The sequence below is a fragment of the Lagopus muta genome, chromosome 12 (assembly GCF_023343835.1).
Source record: "Lagopus muta isolate bLagMut1 chromosome 12, bLagMut1 primary, whole genome shotgun sequence".
NCBI classification, from domain to species: Eukaryota; Metazoa; Chordata; class Aves; order Galliformes; family Phasianidae; genus Lagopus; species Lagopus muta.
In genome coordinates, this window is record NC_064444.1 from 17,010,128 (window position 1) to 17,029,516 (window position 19,389).

The 19,389-nt window shown below is 48.3% G+C and overlaps 2 protein-coding genes across 3 annotated transcripts; one reads left to right on the top strand and one right to left on the bottom strand.

Moving 5' to 3' along the window:
• Positions 1 to 902: 902 nt before the first annotated feature.
• Positions 903 to 13,558, bottom strand: DRC7 (dynein regulatory complex subunit 7). Its single transcript, XM_048958569.1, has 17 exons — positions 13,198 to 13,558; positions 12,583 to 12,757; positions 11,989 to 12,114; positions 10,935 to 11,129; positions 10,490 to 10,636; positions 9,931 to 10,149; positions 9,162 to 9,290; positions 8,408 to 8,495; positions 7,986 to 8,114; positions 7,600 to 7,728; positions 6,612 to 6,838; positions 5,554 to 5,766; positions 4,542 to 4,652; positions 3,465 to 3,575; positions 2,282 to 2,476; positions 1,656 to 1,795; positions 903 to 1,515 (listed from the first exon to the last, which is right to left on the bottom strand). The coding sequence occupies exons 1-17, from the start codon at positions 13,353 to 13,355 to the stop codon at positions 1,425 to 1,427; spliced, it is 2,583 nt and encodes an 860-aa protein (XP_048814526.1). The 5' UTR covers positions 13,356 to 13,558; the 3' UTR covers positions 903 to 1,424.
• A 1,398-nt stretch (positions 13,559 to 14,956) lies between these two features.
• Positions 14,957 to 18,949, top strand: LOC125699309 (pancreatic secretory granule membrane major glycoprotein GP2-like). Of its 2 annotated transcripts, none has more exons than XM_048958730.1 (9): positions 14,957 to 15,047; positions 15,985 to 16,051; positions 16,218 to 16,385; positions 16,826 to 17,031; positions 17,402 to 17,562; positions 17,910 to 18,155; positions 18,243 to 18,402; positions 18,619 to 18,763; positions 18,849 to 18,949. In XM_048958730.1, the coding sequence occupies exons 1-9, from the start codon at positions 15,045 to 15,047 to the stop codon at positions 18,923 to 18,925; spliced, it is 1,233 nt and encodes a 410-aa protein (XP_048814687.1). In that variant the 5' UTR covers positions 14,957 to 15,044; the 3' UTR covers positions 18,926 to 18,949. The 2 variants fall into 2 exon arrangements, with proteins under 2 accessions (XP_048814687.1, XP_048814688.1); XM_048958731.1 differs by having other exon boundaries at positions 18,619 to 18,762; positions 18,841 to 18,942.
• The last annotated feature ends 440 nt before the right edge of the window (positions 18,950 to 19,389 follow it).

Below are 19,389 nucleotides of genomic sequence, written 5' to 3' on the forward strand. Positions count from 1 at the left end.
TGGCATCTGTTATTGAGTTAATGCTGATTTAATCCTCGCAGGCTGGCTTGCTCCTCTCCTGCTTCCTGAGCCCTCAGCATTTCTTTCCTCCTCGGTTCTCTGGGGTCCGTCATTCTCCAGGAGTTCACTCTTTGTGGTTCAGGAATTGCTTTGGCTCACTCCTTCTATTCCTTTAATTACTTCAGTGCTGTGTTCTTACCCAGGTAACCGTATTTATCTGTCACAGAGGAGGAGGAAGTTTTTCACACAGGGGGTGGTGAGGCACTGGAACAGGTTGCCCAAGGAGGCTGTGGGTGCCCCATCCCTGCAGGCGTTCAAGGCCAGGCTGGATGTGGCTCTGGGCAGCCTGGGCTGCTGGTTGGTGACCCTGCACATAGCAGGGGGTTGGAACCAAATGAGCATTGTGGCCCTTTTCAACCCAGGCTGTTCTATGATTCTGTGGTAAGAGCTTTCTCTCTATGTGACCTAGCTGTGTTAGGTCACCATGCCAGCAAAGCACTGATGGAGGGACGCAGCCCTGAGCTGCTCTTGTCAGGCACCTGAGGATGCCAGGTGCTGTCACAAAAGCCCTCAGAGCTGCAAAACCCAGGGGCTGGGAGGCTCAGTCACACCCAGAGAATTGCTGTGGTGTCAGCCACCTCCCCAGGAGACACAGATGCTGCACACAAAAGGAGTGCATCATCCTTCCATCAACACCTAATTGGATGCCACCCTGCGCAAGGGCAAGGTGGTAGATTTTAATGACCTGTGATATCTGGATTAAGCATAATGAGTTTCTTCTGCTAGGTGGCTTTCTACAATGAGAACAGTGCAAGAGAAAATGATTCTGTTGCAATAAAAAAGGCAGTCATTGGGGTTCTCTATAAAAGCTGATTAAAGTATCTATCACTTAAAATAGGCAGCAGGCATAAACAAAGTCTCATCTGCTCTGACTCACGCTGTATCTCATGTGTAATGCACCTCATTCTATCACCAGAAAAACAAAACCCAAACATTTCTACCTTCCTCTGTCTCTGGTCAGTGTAGCCTTTGTTGAAGATGATCATTACAGATTGTTCCTTGAAGACAGCAATCGTTGGGAGCTGTGGGCAGAACCACCAGATGTGTCTGCCGTGCCTCGTCCAGGACATCAGGAATTGATTCCTAGCAGGTTCGGGGACTTGTGTGGCAACACACTAACTGGCTTCTATTTTTTGGTATCAGGGAATGATTATTAGCAAGACAGTGGATTGTTTAAAATAGTAGATGGTACAGGTTCATTAAAATCCCCTGGAGCTCCAGACACAGGTGCACAAAGCAGAACCTGATGAGAATGCAAGATTTCTTGCAGGCAAGTAGGAAAGCCTTTCCACCGTTTTTAAGGCTGCTTTTAACAGACTTCAGCACTAATTTGCCATATCTGATCTGAAGGAAAAAAGAAGCCATCAGGCATGACTGAGGTGCTCTGCTAGGCGAGGGTCTTTGCACAGTTTCTCCTCAAGAGCAAGGTACTTCTGTGGTGCTGTCTGCTTTTCCCTAGAACAAGAAGGGGAACTGTCAGAGGGAAGCTGCAGCAGGACATGGAGTAGAATGTCTCACAGAACAGCTTCACTGCTCAGTCACTAGGAATGCTGACAGATAGACCTCCTTGTTCCCGTGAACATCATTCCCAGTACCTGTTGAGTCTTAGTGCCAGAATGTGGATACGGAACATGGTTTCAGAGTAATCAGCAAGGAAGTCAGCCTCCTCCTTCTCGCTGAGCTGATTCTGATTTTCCTGAAACTGTTGGTTCTTCTTCTGCAGCTCTTCTACCTCCTGTTGAGAGAGAAAGTGGCAAGAAGTCAGGCTAATGGAAGGAGAGCGAGGAGTGCAGATGCACAGAAGTGCAACTCAGAGTTCAGGGAGCCAAGATGAAGGAAACCACAAATAAGGGCTGTTTTATTTTCATGAGAGGCAGTGAGTCTGAGATGAGGTCTCACAAGAAGAAGAAAACAAGGGAATCAAAACACAAGGACCAGTGAGAGGCTGCAAGACCAGAACGTGTTGCTTCACTATAGTTAAGAAGCACTGGAGAACCAAATCAGCTCTGCTTGAAACAAGGACTGAATTTGACTCTGGAGCTACTCTGTTCTTTGATCTCACATGTTAATGACAAAGTGACACAGGTGTGTCCAGGGCTCCCTTACAGGTAAAGGAGTTTTGTCTCCTGCCTGCTGTCACGATGAGATGTGTATTGCCCCCCTGCCAGTGCAAAAAACCCACTCCAGTGACATGCACATCACGGAGCAAGGCTGGGAATACCTTTTCAAAATGGGCTTGGATGATGTTGGCCTTAGAAACCAGACGATTCTTAAAATCACTCAGGCAGTCGTCGCGGAGGCAGAGGGCCTGCTTTCTGGTTATTTTCTCTGGGCTGCCAATTTGGATAAGGAAAGGTGCCAGGTAATCCAGATCCTGCTCCTTTTGTCCTGGGAACTCATCCTTCTTTGCCTTCACCTGAAGGGGGAAGGACAGAAAGAGTCACAATCCATCTGCTTGTTTCCCAAACACCCTAAATAAGGCAAAATAAAAGCAAAGGCCTAAACTCCCGCAACCCAGTGGTGGAAATGATGTTTCCTTTTGCTATAGTTTGACCAAATCTGTAGCTTTTCATTAGATGCACAGTGCTAATGTGTTTTTCATTCTGTCATTTATTTTTTATCACCCTTTTTAATATCTTTCCTAATTTCCTTGACTGCAGAGATTTATCTTACATAAAATGTGCAAGAAGGGCTCCAAAAAAGGCATTTGTATTTGGATGGGATATTTTGAGTGCTATTAATTTGTAGGCTGGCAAATAGCTGATTCTTGGACCTTTGCCTCTGTGCTTCACGCCAGATGTCTGGCATATAAAACCCACTATCACCTCTTACAACCTCTCCAACCAGGAAAGTTCAGTCTAAACATCATTCACAAGAAACATAGCAGAGGTTTTAAAAAGCTGGAAGTCATTATTCTTCAAGTTTTTTTTTTATTTGCTCACAATATTCATAAGGTAATAATTCCCTGAGAGACACCCTGAAACAAAATTGCCTTTGCAAGTAATGAAAACAAAAACCCAACTGATTCATAGAGGGACAAAATGTGCACAGATGTGCACCTACACCTGATGAAAAGAGAAAGGGCCATAAAGATGCAGCTTCGACTCTGTTATCACACTCCTCCCCCCCCAGTGCCTATTATCATTAAAATAATTAACAAGGATTAGTTATTAAATTGTTACCTAAATAAAATAAAACAACTTTTTCTCTCTCTCTCTGATGTGGCCACAGAGCCAGAAGGTCATAACGTGGCCATGTTATATTTTCAACTTGCTGGGATTTGGCCCTGTATCTTTTAATAACACTAAAAGATCTTCAGAGCTAATATGTCAGAGAGAAGATGCTTGCTCTGCATTTAATCTGTGTGCATGTAATTAATACTGGGATTAGTAAAGCCCACCTACCATGGCTTCGTACTCTTGTCTTTTCCTTGCATTTCTCTCTGTGTCATATATTGAAGCTGACAGTTTAATGTCTGCTTCTTCATTCTCACGGGTCTCCAGAATTGTTAGCACCTTCCAAGCAATGAGAAGAGAGACACCTCAGCTTTCCCACCGAGTGACAGCATTTCCACACGCTCACAGAGCAGATGCTGTGCGCCACGAGTGTAGCACAGGGTTAAATACATCCCAGACCTTTATGAAAAGGTTCATCTGAAACTGCAGAAACAGCTTTGGCTTTTTGCTTTGTCGCAGCAGTACATGGGACACACGGCACAAGCAACAGCAATATTTGGCCTGTGAATACCTCAAGGCTAAGAAATCTGCTGAGGTCATTCATGAGGTCACAGTGAACGCTCTCCACAATTCTGAAAAATATTGCAAGCTTTTTCTGTGCTATTATTAATGTTCTGCATGCTGTTGTTGTGCATTCCTCCCCAGGGGTTTTCCTTTCACAGAAAAACCATTTAAAAACCAATCAGATCCAATGGCTCCGTCTCCACTTGCTAGGATGACCGAATTTCTCGTGAAGTCACCACTTCTAAGAACATGAATTTGTTCCAGCAGTCACAGTCTGATCAGCAGTACAAGCAGTGTATTTTGTGAACTATTTCCCTACAGTTGTTCCTACAAAAAAAATCACTTTGATGTTACTGTTACGGTTTCCTGGAAATGCCTTGCAATTAGATTACATTACATACAACATCCTTTCTTTTTGGTTTCATTCCCAGGCAAGCAAACAAACAGATCTACTCCTGGATGCCCCAGTTCACACGCTGTTATTTCTCTCTGAAACCATTTCCATCCCTGAGAACAAACAGAGCAAGACTTGGGAAGCGTGTGACTCCATATATTATACAAGATCTGTACTGAGCAAGGGACAGGCTGCAAACTTGGTCATTCAGCATGCAGACCAGCTTCACACCACCAGAGTTTTATTTTTATCACAGCCTAAGCTGAATGAGGCTTTGGCAACCTGTCCAATGAAACCAGCTTCCACTCCTGACCGTGCTGACAGCAGTGAGGACGGCTCCCTACTACCTCTGCTTGAGTTCTCCAGACTTGTTGCTTCAGCTGCTTCTCTTCCTCTGTTAGCTCTCGCAACAGTTTGTACAGGTGAACCAGCTTTGTGTGCTGCTCAGAGGACCCTGCCTGGAAGCAGATAAGCTAGTGAAAGGCAGTATTGTTGTCTGGGTACGTGGGACCAAGTACTTTGCAAACATAAACTGGCACCATTCTGCTAAGTCAATATAAGGACTGTGCTTTACACCACAAAAACATCCAACCCATTGTCAGTAGTTGACTAGAGTTCACCTAGACTTTGAGCCCAGCAGTAATGCCAGCCAGATTGCATGTCCTACACCTTTTGGTGATGTTCCTATTATTTGGCTGAGACTGTTTTTACAGGGTTACAGATGAAATGACAGCACTCCAGCATTTGCATCTCCCCAGAAATACAAATTAAAAAACATATATTAATAGCATATCTATTTTGGTAATCTGATTTCCTATGCATAATTGTGCAGATGATGCAGGCAGAGTTCTTCCTCTGACTACAGACTCACATCAGAGATGTTAATAGAGTGACCTCTCCATGAATGAGAGAATTTGGCATAATGACAGTACTTTTTCTGGGGTATCTTTTATTTAAAGCTATCTGTCTGTCCATCTATCAGCAATAAATAAAGCCTCGGTATCTTGTCTGAATTTGCAGAGTAAGCTGGGGATGATTTAAACAACAGCATGACCCGAGCTTTGTGATCTGTGGTAGAAATTGAGTTAAAATCTGCTCCTGCTTTTCTGCTGCGGTCTCTCTAAGAGAGAACAGCAAAGGAAATTTCAACTTCCCTGTCATGGATCTGCAGGATTGAGACAAACAGCTGCTGAATCAGCATCTTGCAAGATCTCAGTGGCCACATACACTACCTGATGGGCAGATGGGGGAGAGGCTGAGCACGAATATGCCATGCCACACTTCCACTAACACTGCACCTACCCTTTGCGTCCCCATGGCCCAGAACAGCTCCTCAATCCAGGTAGATTTTCTCCTTACCTGGTATGTGATGCACATTTCTGGGGTCATGATTTCACTTTGCTTCCTATAGCTCTCCTCTGGTTTGAAGAAGTCCTTCTTTGAGGCTGTGATGTACTTATCCTTGAGGTGGTATGTCAGTTGGATCATCTCCTCTTCCATCAGGAAGACACGTTCTGCCACATCTTCATCAGCAGGCTTTTGTAGGTTTCTGTGGAAACACTCCTTGATTTGCTAAGTGAAGAGAAAGAGATGGAAGCAAGTTAGACCACAGAGAAAAATGGCAACATTCATGGACAGTTAAATCAAAGCTCAAGACAAAAACTGGGCCTTTTGCTCAATTTAGATGTGACAGCTACTCCTAAAGTCTTAGCCCATGGTTGGTCCCTGAAAAAAAACCAAAACACAAAGCTGCTTAAAGCAATACAGACTCCTATTTGTGGAGCTGAGCATGCTCTTCAAGCTCAAAGTTACCTTGGGATGCATCTCAGTCTGATGGAGCTGTGGGAAGCAAGGTATTCTGAGCACAACAAAACACCCCAGATTCCCCAACAAAAAGAAGGGGGGAAAAAAAGCATGTTTGGTGTTGACCCAAAGGCCACTGCCTTGGCAGATGAAGTGTCTGAGCCATACCAGCAGATGTCAGATTTCCTCTCTCATCTGTTCTCCCCATCAGACCTGACTGGACAGAGGTACCTGCTTGTAACAGCACTATGGGACACTTTGTCAGCATCACAAAACATTCATTTGGGGTCAGAACAAAACACTGTGGAGTCTTGAGAAAATTTCCTTCCGAAATCATCGTTAAGCTATTTTTCTTTCCTCTGACACACATTTTCCAGGTCATAATTTCCTGGTTTCACTCAAGTTCTCCATGTGTTTTGGGACAAATGCATACACTGTGGCTGTGTCAAGCAAGCAATTGAAAGACACAGCAGCTGAACAAGACTTGTATGCTTCATCTGGAGTTTTGCCTTGGTTGTGTCCACTAAGAATGAACCTAAGGCCTCAGGCAGCATGTTTTGCAATGTATAAATATCACTGTGACAGATATTTTTCTGTTCCTGTCTTGGCCGTACCACTATAGGCCGGGAGTTAACATCAGTTCTGGTGCCAACCAAAGTTACTTTCTTTCTTTTAGAGCGAAACTCTGTGTGCTGGAAGTACTTGAAGTCATCTCGCCCCACAAAGTACTCTTTCATCTCGTTGTCATTTTCAGCAAGTTTCTGGAGGCCATCCACTCGTGTCTCAGTGTAGAACTCCATCACACGTTCAGTCTGTGGGCTCATTGACTTATAGGTGTGTACTAAGGACACAAAAGAGATTGCATACGTTTTCACAACTAGTCATCACAGTACTGGTGAAGTACAGGCACATCCAGAGGAATACAGGCACATCCAGGGGAATACAGGCACATCCAGAGGAATACAGGCACATCCAGGGGAATACAGGCACATCCAGAGGAATACAGGCACATCCAGAGGAATACAGGCACATCCAGGGGAATACAGCACATCCAGAGGAAGTCTCATTTTCTTGAGCAGCGAACAAATCAAATGCACCAAAGAGTGTGGGAAGGGAATGTTATATCCTTATTGCTGATTACCAGTATACCATGGCCTGAGGATGGCAGAACAGCTTCTCAAGGCCGCTGCCTTCCTCACACAGCAAGGTAGTGGTGAGTAGAGCCTGGACTCTGCTCTTTCCACACCAGAAACTGGGCAATCTCTTGGGGAGAAATTCTGCTTCAGTAGCACATCTGATGCAGGACTTTGTCTTCTACAGCTGCATAACACTGAGAGACTGAATATAATCCCAAGGAGACAGTTTTCAACCTTACTGGTAAAAGTATATATCACTATATATGATACAGATGTCACCATCTGTTATGCTGGGAAAGTGTTGCCCAGGACTGTAAGCACAACCAACCCAATTCTCTACTTTCAGAGACTATATTATTAATCTATACAATTCATCCTAGATGCTTACAGACCCATTGCTTCAGGCTTTTGCAACTACTAGAACAGATTCCCATAATGTCTTGGTTGCCCAGATGAACTAGAATACCTTTGAGACCGAAGAGGTGTCCTGGGCTGAAGTACTCTGTGGTCAGCTGTGTTTGTTTATTCACTTCTCTCACATCCAACATGTCTTCACGGTTTTTGAACCACTCTTTCACTTCTACTGCTTTGGTATCTGGCAGGAGACATGCAATTTCACAGCCTCACGTCACCCAGTTGGAAGTGGTAGGATTCATCTGACATCTGTGCAAGCAGCCCACACAGTCACTAGAATTGGCTCTGTGCACTGGGGCACTTTATAGATTAATCCTAATAGATGAATTCTAATCTACTGTGATGACTTATACCATAAAAAGACTTATTCCTCTTTGTCAACAGAAACTAAAGTCACCAGCTCAGGGGGAGAAGGTGAGATAAATTCCATCCTCTTACAGTTTGAGTCTGCGTAGACGGTGAGCCGTTTCACCAGCCCATTTCCATTGGAGTATGGTGGCCATTTCTCCAGCTTTGCCTTCTTGTAGAGGATCACCTTCCTCCCCTGGGAACAGCGAGTCTCAAACTCTGCAGTAGGCAAGGGAGGTGTCAGAAGGATTGGCAGGCAGCCCCATATGCATAGTGGTAACAGAAAGTCCATCCCAGGCAAAATCATTCAGTTAGCAGGAAAGGCGTGTGTGTCTATGGGGACCACCCATCCACAGTGAGACAGTGCGTGGAAGGTGCATTCAAACCAATAGCAAGTGCATGCCTTGATCTACTGCACTTTGCTGCTGTACCTCAGACATCCTGAAGGCAGAATTCTTCCAGATCTACTAAAAGATTAGCTGGAAGGCAAGCGAAAGGCAAAGAGCGCGCACCTTTGGCAGATATCTGAATTGGAGCTACCCATGACGGTGGCATGGCAAAACTTATCTCCTCCTCCTCCTCCTCCTCCTCTTCCTCCTCCTGTTGAAACAAAAATTTCCACTTTTGGTAATTGCTCTGACAGTGCCAGGCCTTCTGGTTCTGGAGAATGCACTGCAGCAATCAGCGAGCAACTCACACGAGGCCACATATTGTCCTGTGCAGCAGTGGCACAGTTATGTGCTGTAACAATCACACACAGCCAGAGGGCAGGAGCAAGCAGCATGCTGCAGTTTTTCAGGGAAGGTGAACTTTATTGCATCCCTGCATTCTTGCTAGCACATCTTATTCCAAGCCTAAGGAAATGTGGCTAACACTTATGCTGGGCAGGTTATGAATGTGACTTTTGCCATTCAAACTAATGACCAGCTTATTTTATACAGACCACTGAAGAAGTTTTGATCCCTGGTGATGAACAAAAGCTGGGAAGATTAGATATGAGGAGGGAATGTGTTGTTATCAGTGTTTCTCCGTGGTGCTGTGCTGGAGTAATGCCTGCTTTATCATATTTTGTTCTGCCAGCAAGACAACATAACATTTATACACACTTTATTTCTACATTTGGTTGGCAACCTGTAAGAGCTGTCTGCTGACCAGCAGAGAGAGGATGTTCAGAAAATTTTTGTTTTAATTTTATTTTTCTGAAATTCCTTTGTCCCAGAGGTCAGTGCAGTGGAAGGCTGAGTGCTAACCATTCAGGTCACTCACCATGTCATCCATGTTCCTATCAAACAGCTCATTTTCCTTCTCAGCACCCAGGAGCAGATGAAGAGGCTTGTCAGTCTCTGAAAGCATGATTTCCCAGTGGACAGCATCACTCAAATCAAAGACAAGATCCTAGGCCAAACAGAAGAAATACAGAGCAGCCTCAAGTGCCTGACACTAAACTCAACACTGCTCCTGCACACCTGCAGACTCTGGACACCCTGGATCTCAGTGGCTCACTGGTGGGATGCCAAAGACTGGCTCTTTGCCTGGAAGGCTACTGGTCCTTTTCCTCATGGTACCACTGCCAGGGAAATACTTCTGCTTCCTTCCTTGACTCATGCATGGTCCCAGGGTCATGCAGATGGGCCTAAAGTGATTCTGATTTAGCCCCTCTCCTTCCAGCCTATCAGCTGGGCAGTAGCTAGGGTGAGAAGAGCCAAATCAAGATCTTTCCTACCCTGAGCTGTACTTAACAGATTTTACCCTAAAAGTTCTTTTTGGGAGAATGGTTGTCCAGCCAGCCTCCAAAGCTGATATTCCAGTGTTGTGTAGGGTCAATAGGTATGAACCATATTTGCTAGCTCAGAGAGTGGGATGGCAGGAACTAGCTCCAGGTACCAGGTCTGATGTCTAAGCAATCAGAATTCCGTGCCCAGAGCCAGTGCAGGGGAATAGTGACTAGAAACCTGGATCACCACTGATTTCGGACTCCCTCAGGGCTCAGCCTGACTGTCCCTTTCAGGTGCAGGGGTGTTTAAGAGCTCACTACCTTGCAGCCGTTCCGGCAGTCCTGCATGTTCACCCAGTAGTTCTTGTGGTTCCAGACACTCTCAATCCCAAGGAACTGCTCATCCATGGTGCTATGGCTGTTCCCCGTGAAGGGATCAATGAAGAAAGTTTCGGGAACCTCTCTCTTGCCAGACAGAACCAAAACCCACGCATGCACCCGTAAGCCACACAAACGGTCACGTGTGAGCTCTTCTGCTTCCTGTAGTCCAGAAGATTGAGCAGTAATTATTGCTACTTTATTGCCACTTTAGTCCAATCCACCAGCAATCTTATTCTTTCCCCTGCCCAACTCTGAAGACCTCCAAACCCTTAATTCTCTTCAGAACAGTGATGCAGTACATGCTCAGTGTTTATTCCTCTGCTAGCACACACCGTGTTTCCAGAAACTATGTGCTCATGGCCAGAATCTGAGTTGTACTATACTGCATGGAGGGTCATGAGCTCCTTTCTTTGGTCAGCTATTACCCACGTCTCAACTCTTACCCATGTCTCACTCTTGCTAATGGAGTTTGAGAGTAGGGTAGACCTTGCTAACTCACCATGCCCCTCTCTTCTCTTTCCTTTTTCTCAGTAGCTTCTGTTTCTGCTTTCTTCTTGGCCTCCTGCTGAAGCTCAAACTTGCTGCACATGTCTGGGGGGGACTTAACTCTATATTTGTTAGACTTCTTCACTTCTTCTTTTGGGACCTGCCTCCACAAAAGCAAGAAATTGCTGTTAAACCCAGCAGGAATCAAGAAAAGGGAGAAAGCACAGGCAAGCTGTCGCCCTCTTTACATGAGTAGCATGATTAGAAAGCAAGCAGGCAATGGGGCTGGGCGCCCCACAGCCTGCCATCACACTCATTCTTATCACACAGTGGACACACCAGAGATGCCAGCTTCACTGGCCTCCAGTGTGCTTTGTCTTTCTCACCAATGTCATGGTTTTCTTATCAGAACCAGACACCCAGGCTCCCCCCTGCCTGCTCGCTGCAGGTCTCCTCACCTCCGCTGGCTTCCTGAGCAGTGGGCATTCCTCCAGAGTCTCATCCAAGCTGCATATGTCGTGGGTGGCATACCCATTCACACAGTAGGCATCGTACCCGGCTCCAATCAGCATGGAGCACAGCAGCACACTGAAGTCAAAGCAGTTCCCTCGCTGGTACTTCAGGATGGTAGTTGGGGAATAGAGTGAAGAGGGCTTGAAAGAAAGAGATATCTGTTCACAGCATTTGTCTTCTGAAGCTGAAACAAGCCCCGGGAACGAGAGAGAGAGGGCATTGCTCATATCCCTGGGCACTGCATCCATAGGGAGTCTGTTCAAATGAAACTCATACATAAACCACAGATGCTAAAAGTTCCTTCCAAAGTAATGTGGAGAAATTCTGACCCTAAATCTTGTGCATATTTAACCATAGGGAGAGATGGGCAGGACAAATTTGCCAGGCTACTGAGAATCTAATGCTAACCACAACACCAAAATGGGGCTTATCTCCATTTCCAGCTGGTCTGCCTGCAGCATTTCAAAGCAAAAGACCCATAACCTAAATTATAGCACAAAGGGAACATACTTCCTTTTGGTCCTCACTCCCCAGGCAAAGGGAACAACACACAAAGTGAATATAGAGACATTCTACTTACACCATCTATGCCCAGATATCAGACTGAACCTTAGGTTAGATCAGCCTTTGTCCACTAAATCAACACACATTCTTGACACCAAAGTGTCTCTTGAGACCCTGAGACTCTTGGGACACACCTGACCAGCATGGAGCTCATGTAGATTGTTTGGAGCACACTATCAGCATATGATATGGAACACATATCAGCAGTCCTTGCTAACAAAGACTAGTTAGTCTCTTTGCTTTTTCTGGTTCATACCACCCCCAGGACATTGGCATCATCTCTTCTTGCTACGCTAGGGGGATTGCCCAAGTAATTGTGAGGTGCTGGAGGGACAAAAGGACTTTGTAAATCCCAGCCCCTCAGGTTTCCACATTGCGTACTTCTTTCACCTCCATCGTGGGGCTGTTTCTGAAGGGACTGCAGCCCTTTCTTACCGGTGTGAGAGGGCACTTGAGGGGCTCCATAGTGAGATAATCAGAGACAAAGCTGGCACAGCCATCCCAGTGGTACAGCTCTGTGTAAGGCAGCAAGGTTGGCCTCACTGTTGTGCTCACAAACTTCTGTAAGGCACCAAGAGGACTTTGATTAGCCAACAGATTACTGGTGCAGTTTCTTGTCCAAAGCAATCCTCAGACAACCCCTGGTTGTTGCAGCTTACACTCAGGACTTCCCTGGAGCATACCAACATACCGATGGTACACCTCATCACCACTCAGAATTGGAAATGCATGGAGTTAAGATGCTTTGTGCCAGTAGACACTTCCGTTAGTTAGAAGCTAATCTCAGCCACACTGCAGATGTGAGCCAGATCTCTTAGCTTTCATGTGAGACAAATAGCTACTGCACTTTCTGGCCTCTATATCCTCTGGCATAGAAGATAGACTTATTTATTTGTCTGGTATGACATTTATATAATAAATGTTGAAGGAAGCTGATCTAAAGGAGCAGTTCCACACACTCAGGGCAGCAACAGGCCCATGACTGGACAAAAACTGTGCAGTTTGGGCCCATCTCCACACCTCCTTTACCTCCACTCCACATTCGTTGACAGGGTGCAGGAAGAGCGGCTTGCGTTCAGGGCAGAGGTGAGCAAACTGCTGGTGGTAATGGTGAGCAATGCGCAGCAGCTTCTTTTCCCTTGGGGAATTCACCTTGTATGAGTCTGGTAACTGGGATGTGTCAATGCTGTTCCAGTCAAAATCACTTGAGAGGCAGAAGGAGGCAGAGAAACACAGGTAATAAAGTGGGGAGCAATTTAGACAGGATGATCTGCTATCGAAATACAGGAAGGGCTCCCTGCTGGAAAAAAAAATGGGGCTATATCCAAGAAGAGATTGTTTAAAGTAGGCGTGATTTTGACATAGTCAAGCTTCTCTGGAGTGATGGCAAGCTAACGTAGACCGAGAGGACTGGGGGATCTTTATACAGTGTTTTGATACAGTATTGAATGGATGGAAAATGAAGTGATTTATCTTGTCTTACTCACAGACATGGACAGCTCACCAGGCTCAACTAAATTTGCTCCCCCCACCCTGCCTTGCACAAACAACCTCAGCACCAGCTACAAGCATGCAGCTTCCCCATGGACCCCCTGCAGGGCTGTCTCTGCTCATCCCAGTGACTGACACACACGTGCAACTTACGGTACATCACTTGCAAAGCTGACTTGTTCCACAGACAGCTTTGTGTCCATGTCGTGAAGCTCACTGCTGACCTCCAAAGCCTTCAGCTCTTCTTCCTTCTGCTCCTCTTCTTCTTTCTCCTCTAGGACCTCCATTTCACTTCCTCTACAGAAATACATGCAACCAGATGGGACCAGGTGTATAGGAACACCAAAACTCCGGGTGCAATGGTTCCCATTTCTGTGACTCTCGTGTACAAGCACTGAACTCGAGTTCAGGCTGGGCAGGTGGAACACAGGGCATGGGGCAGCCGGTGGGATGGGGATTTGTTTGGTGGGTGCCACGCCACAGCCTCAGGCCTTGTTGTGGCTGGCCCTCCAGGGAACGCAGCCAGAGCTGCTGGGGAGAGGGTTGTTTGTAGCTGCCTCAGCAGCAGAGCAGCCTCCAAGGCCGCAGCGCTGCTCCTATCGCCTATTTAGGTTTCAGGGAGGCTGGGGGCCGTCCTTTTCCCTCCCTGCGGTCAGGCTGACCCTCTGCAGAGCACATGGGGCACGACGGACCTTGTGGCTGGGGGCACGAAGTGGGGGAATTCCAGGGCCCAGCACCGCACCCAGCCTCTGCCATCCTGCAAGGATCCCTCCGGTCCCTTCAGCCCCACAGCCCTTCCAGCCCCGCACCTCTGTCGTCTGCCAAAGCCTCGCCGCCGGGCCTGGTCACCATGGCAACGTCCACGCACCCAGCAGCCTTGGCGCGGCCTGCGGCCTCCCCCACGGCCCAGCCCTGGGCCTCCCCCGCCCTATGGAGGCGGTAGGCCCTGAGCTGCCCCCCGGGTTCCACAGCCCCCTCGGCTGCCCCAGTTTTGCTCACCACTCACTTCAACACTTCCATACACAGCCTGGCTGCAGCAGTTGCCTCAGCAGCCCCAGAGCAAATGGGCTGGGAGCTGTGGGTCTGGGCCTGGGTCTGGGCCTGGGCCTCCTCTGCCCACTCCAGGCTGCAGGACTGCCTCTAAACTCATGGGTTCCACTGCTTTTGAGTGTAACAGGAGGCTTGTTTTTTTTAAGTGGTGGTTCTTCAGACAGAAGAACTAAGCAGCTGCTAAGCACTGCTTCATTTCTGCGTTTTCTCTGTGTTAGGACAAGCCTGCCCTGCTCACAGGGGGCACACAGGGGCAGTGAGGTGTGCCATGAACAGTGCTGGGCATGCAGGCAAACCGCAGTCAGATGTTTTAAATCATTCCGCGCTTTCTGTAACAAGCAGTTTACACAGCGTATCAAGTAGCATCACTGTGAGTGATCACTGTCATAATCATTTCACAACGTGTGGCAGGACCAAGCCCTTATCCCCGTGTCTGTCATAGCATCTCTCACCAGATCTGGGATTTCAGAAGTCACTAAAAACCAGAGCACGTGTGTGTGGATGGGAAATCATGTGTGTTCGTGTGTGGAAGGGAAACCATGTGTACTGAGTGCACAGTTGTTGGCCTCTGCATGTACCACTATGGTATCTGCTGTTCCTGCTGAGGCGAAGCAGGTGCCACAACAGCAGGTGGATGCCTAAAACCCCAGGAAGCAGGGGATGGTGCAGACAGAGGGATATTGCAGACGCTGCTCCTGGTTGGAGTCCCATCAGGGCTGTGATTTGGGTCAGCGTTCACCAGCCCTGAGCTAATCAGAAGGGCCATGCTGGAGGACGCATTTTCGGAGAGCTGTTTGCTCCCCGTCTGCTGCTGGCTCTTGTGCAATCGCAGAGGCAGCGTGTCTGCGTGGGGGAGCAATGAGCTGCTGGGAGGTGATATAAGGCAGGCAGCTGGGAGCACGAGAAGGACCCAGCTGGCTGCGGGTGGGCAAGTGTGGATTGGTCTGGCAATGGTGAGTAGGATAAGAGAGGTGGAAGCTTTGTGTTGAGGATGTATGCAGTCCTTGGGCTGGTGGGCACGATGAGAGCAGCTAGGAGCTTTTTGTTGAGGCTGCTGCAGCCATGGGTGGCACATCTGAGAGAAGGTTTGCAGAGCTGCCCAAGGCAGTTGTGCCAAGTTGGGAACAGCCCTGCACTTGCTGTCAGCATAGTTCTGGCAGCAGCAGGAGCCAGGTTTCCACTGAAGCTAGAGGACCGTGCTTTGGGGCCATGCCCCACATTGCAGATGGGGCTCTACATCCCCAGGGCTTTGCATCCTCCTTGCCCAGATTTCTGGTTGCAGATGCTCAGGGTAGGGCTGAGGGAATAAACAATTTGCTGCTAGACCAGAGTGTGGCAGTCCAAAGCTTTTGTCTTTGGCATTGCCCTGCTGTGGGGACATATGCAGCCAGCAGCCCCAGGTGACTCATATCCACAGTTCTGATAAGGGTCCTGGGCTTATCCTGCACCACGTCATTAATTTCTCTAAGGAAACATGTTATCTGACCCAGGCTCGGAGGTTGACTTTATCTGTGTCTTCATGACATAAATTTTAGTTATGTTCAAGGTTTGATTCTTTTCTTTTAATCCCATTGTCTCCTGTTGTGGATGTGGGTTACTGGAAAGGCAAGCACGGCTTCATAAGACCTAAATCTTCACATTAGAACTATGATTAGAAAGGTTAGAGAGAAATTCCTTTTCACTTATGGGAGCCTGGGCTGAGAGGATTGCTGTTTTGGCCCTTTGGGATAGGAAATTACTTCATACCATTGAACCTACAGTTTTTGGAGGAAATACAATATAGAAATTATTGTACCCATGTTTGAGGGCTGGCTCTGAGTAATTGCCAACACCTCTGCAATGAGGACCTGCTGAAAACCTGCATTACCCAGAGCCTGATTGTTCTTACAGGAAGGGGCTGTGACATATTTGCTGCTGTTCTCTGCCCTGCGCCTGGCTGGCTGCGAAGGCAACAAGAGTGAGTCTCCTTGTATGCTGCCCTGTGCAGTTATAGATGGGGAAATGGAAAGGAGAGGTCAGAGCCTCTTCAGCCCTTGCGAGCAGTGGGGTGAGCTTGCTCTCATTCTCTCGAAGGTTAGATGTTCCTGCTGCATTTCAGCTTGCTTGCATTGCCTTCCCTGCAGGTGAGCTGGCAAACCCTCACAGCTCGACAGGAAGGTTTGCCCTGCGTGCCAAGAGGAGCTCAGACGCCTGCATGCCCAACCCATGCCAGCACCATGGGGGCTGCCAGGTGATAGAGGACAGACCCATCTGCAGCTGCAAACCTGGCTTCACAGGGGCGTTCTGCCAAGGTACAGCCTGGGGTGCTGGCAAGCTCAGGTTGCCCACAGGCACCAAAGGGAAAGGTGATGGGCAGGGTGGTGTTCCTGCCTGGTTCCCTTGGCGGACTGCAGAATTCTATAGACAGTCCTCCCCCAGAGGGAGCCAGACCTGTGATGTCTGCCTGTGATGTCTTAGCTTGACGACTGTGTCCATTCAAAGTAGCAGCAGTTGCAGACTTGTGCAGGCTTAGGCAATTAGCAGTAAATGTCAGATCCTCATTAAATTCAGCTCATTTCCAAAGGTTTGTCTTTTGCTTTCCCCCGGTGTCTCTGAAGACCCCTACCAGCAGCCTTCCATGAGGTTGGGATGAGGGTCTGTTGAGCTCGATAGGACTGTGTCATCCCATAGCTGACTTAGGGCTCCTTCAGGCATCTTCCTTATTGCTATTGCAGATGGCTTTTTCCCCCAGATGTGGTCCTGAAGTTGGCCTGTGAGGAAGAGCACATGAAGATGATGGTGAGGAAGGAGGTGTTTGAACTGCTGAAAATCCCCCGGGAACTTGTCCACTTGAAGAACCAGGCATGCAAGGTTTCAGAAAGGGAAGAGGAGGGTGAGCTGTTTTTTGCAGCCACTCTCACAGGTGAAAACCACACTGCCTGTGGATCAATAATTCAGGTGAGCATCCAGCACGGAGCCTGTGCTGAATAGCTCTGAAGCCAAGTGAGAAGAAATATGCTGAATGGGGACAGCCCTGGAGTCTTTTCCTTTTTTGTCTGGCACTGTGAAGCTCTCTTTCCCCTTGGGAGGCTTCCCTGGGGGCTGTTAGAAAGCTCTTCTGCCTCCACCAAACCACTGCTGGCAGCACATCTTATCTTGTGCAGCGGAGCATGGAAGTCTCAGTGTGCTCTTTAGGATAAGAGCCTTCAGCTTTCTGGCAGGATCCTCTGAGCTCTGCAGACCTGCCTATAGTCAGTACATCACTTAATTCATTAGACTGTGCTGTACTCTGTACATGAGCTTAGGTATGGTTTCTTTGTCATTCCAGCAAAACAGCTCCCATGTGTCATACTCCAACATCATTGAGACAGCGAGGGAAGCACACAGGGGTGTGATCTCCAGGAGCTTTCAGCTGGAGGTGCATTTTTCCTGCGTCTATGCCTATGAGCAGGTGGTGAAGGTGCCATTTGCCCTCATCCCTGTCGACAAGTGAGTGGTCTCTCTTCACCTTGCTGCTGAGATGGTGTATTCAAGCTTGTGGAAAAATAGATGCCTTTGATGAGATGATCTGTAAAGGCCCTGGGGAGCCACCAAAGAGCTCTGAGAGCAGTATCACATCACAGTGCTTCTCTTTCTCTTCCCCAAGAGGGTCCCGTGGTAGTTTTTCAGAATAAGGTTTGGGCCTTGGGTAGGGGCACGTGTAATCTGCCTTTCTCCCACCTCCATGACTAGTTGGGCCAACTCCATATGGGATCTGGGCTCAGCGAACACGAAGAGCCTGTGCCAGCCCTGCTGACCTGACGTGGCAGTTCACAAGCTCTCTTCTCTCCTCACAGGCTGGTGCAGTTCATGGTCAGAGAAGGGCACTTCAACGTCAGCATGAGGCTGTACAAGACTGCATCCTACCTGGAGCCCTACCGACTGCCGACTGCGGCCGTGCCCATCACTGACACGCTGTATGCCATGCTGAAGATAGAAGGGCAGCACCAGCTCCGGTACTTCCTGCTGAGTGTGGAGGACTGCTGGGCCACGCCGAGCTCAGACCCCTACCAGGATGTGCGACATGAGCTCATTGAGCAGGGGTGAGCATTCCTGGTCTCCTTGCTGTGGCTGTCCCAAACTGGGGTGTCCTTTTTTTTTTGCCTGCTGACTGTGCTATTTCGTCCCAGGTGTCCCCATGATGAGACAGTGACGTACTTGAATGCCATTGGAGAGAGCACCACAGCCAAGTTCAGCTTCCAGATGTTTCAGTTTGTCGGGTACCCCAAGGTGTTCCTGCACTGCCGTGTCCGGCTGTGTCTCCCTGACGGCCCTGAGCCCTGTGCCAAGGTCAGTTCTTAGGAGTGACTTGGGGACAAGCAGGTTAAGGTTCCTTTGTTAACCAGCTCCTGTCCCATGTTCTGGGGCTAGCCATTCTCCTAGGCTGCACCACAGCTGTGCCTCTGCTGGGGCAGAACACCAGGGTAGCCTGTCCCCCTGGCAGGCACTGACCCCACAGGAGGGCTTCTTCCCTGCTCTCTTCCCTTCCTTTTATTCTGTTAACAGCAATGTCCCACTCTCTGGAGGAGCAAGCGGGAGCTGGCAGATGACTACAATAAAATTGTCTCCTATGGACCCATCCACCTGCTGGCTGCTCCTTCCCTGAGAGCGGAGAGCCATCATCCCAGGGCTGACCAAAAGGAGCTGAAGGGTACGTATGCCACTCTGGGGAGCATCGGGGCCAGCTTGGGGGACCCAGACCAGTAACCAACCTTTCTTCTCTTTGTTGGACCCAGCCTGTGGCTCCCTGGGATCTTCATCCTGCTGTGTGTTCTTGGTGTGCTCACTGTGGCTGCTGCAGCTGTCAGTGTGAGAAGATGCACGGTGTAGAAAATAGCCAGTTTCAAATAAATGTGGCAGTGGCAGAGAGGCTCTTCTCTGTGTCTTTACAGAGGTTTAGAGGAAGGAAATTCAAATGTTGCTCAAAGGATGAGTCACATCAGAGTGTTTCTGTTCACTGGGCATCTTTTGAACGTTCCCATGCCCTCCTGGCCCATGGTGAAACAAGTACCAAGGAGAGCTGAGCAGAAAGGGCTGCTCTGGGGTGGTGAGGTGGGATGCCTCATGGGGTCCAGTACCCTCTCATGGGACAGGGCTCAGCTGTTGGGCTCTGCAAGACCCAGCGACCCAGCTGTAGCAGGGCCTGCCTGCAGGCATAGCATAGAGCTTCCAGAGAGCAAACTGAAGTCCTTCTTGTCCTTCTTACGCTGGGCAGGTGGTTGGTTTTGGAAGGAGGTGGGGAGATGGAGCTCTGTGCCCACCAGATGAGGGCTTTGC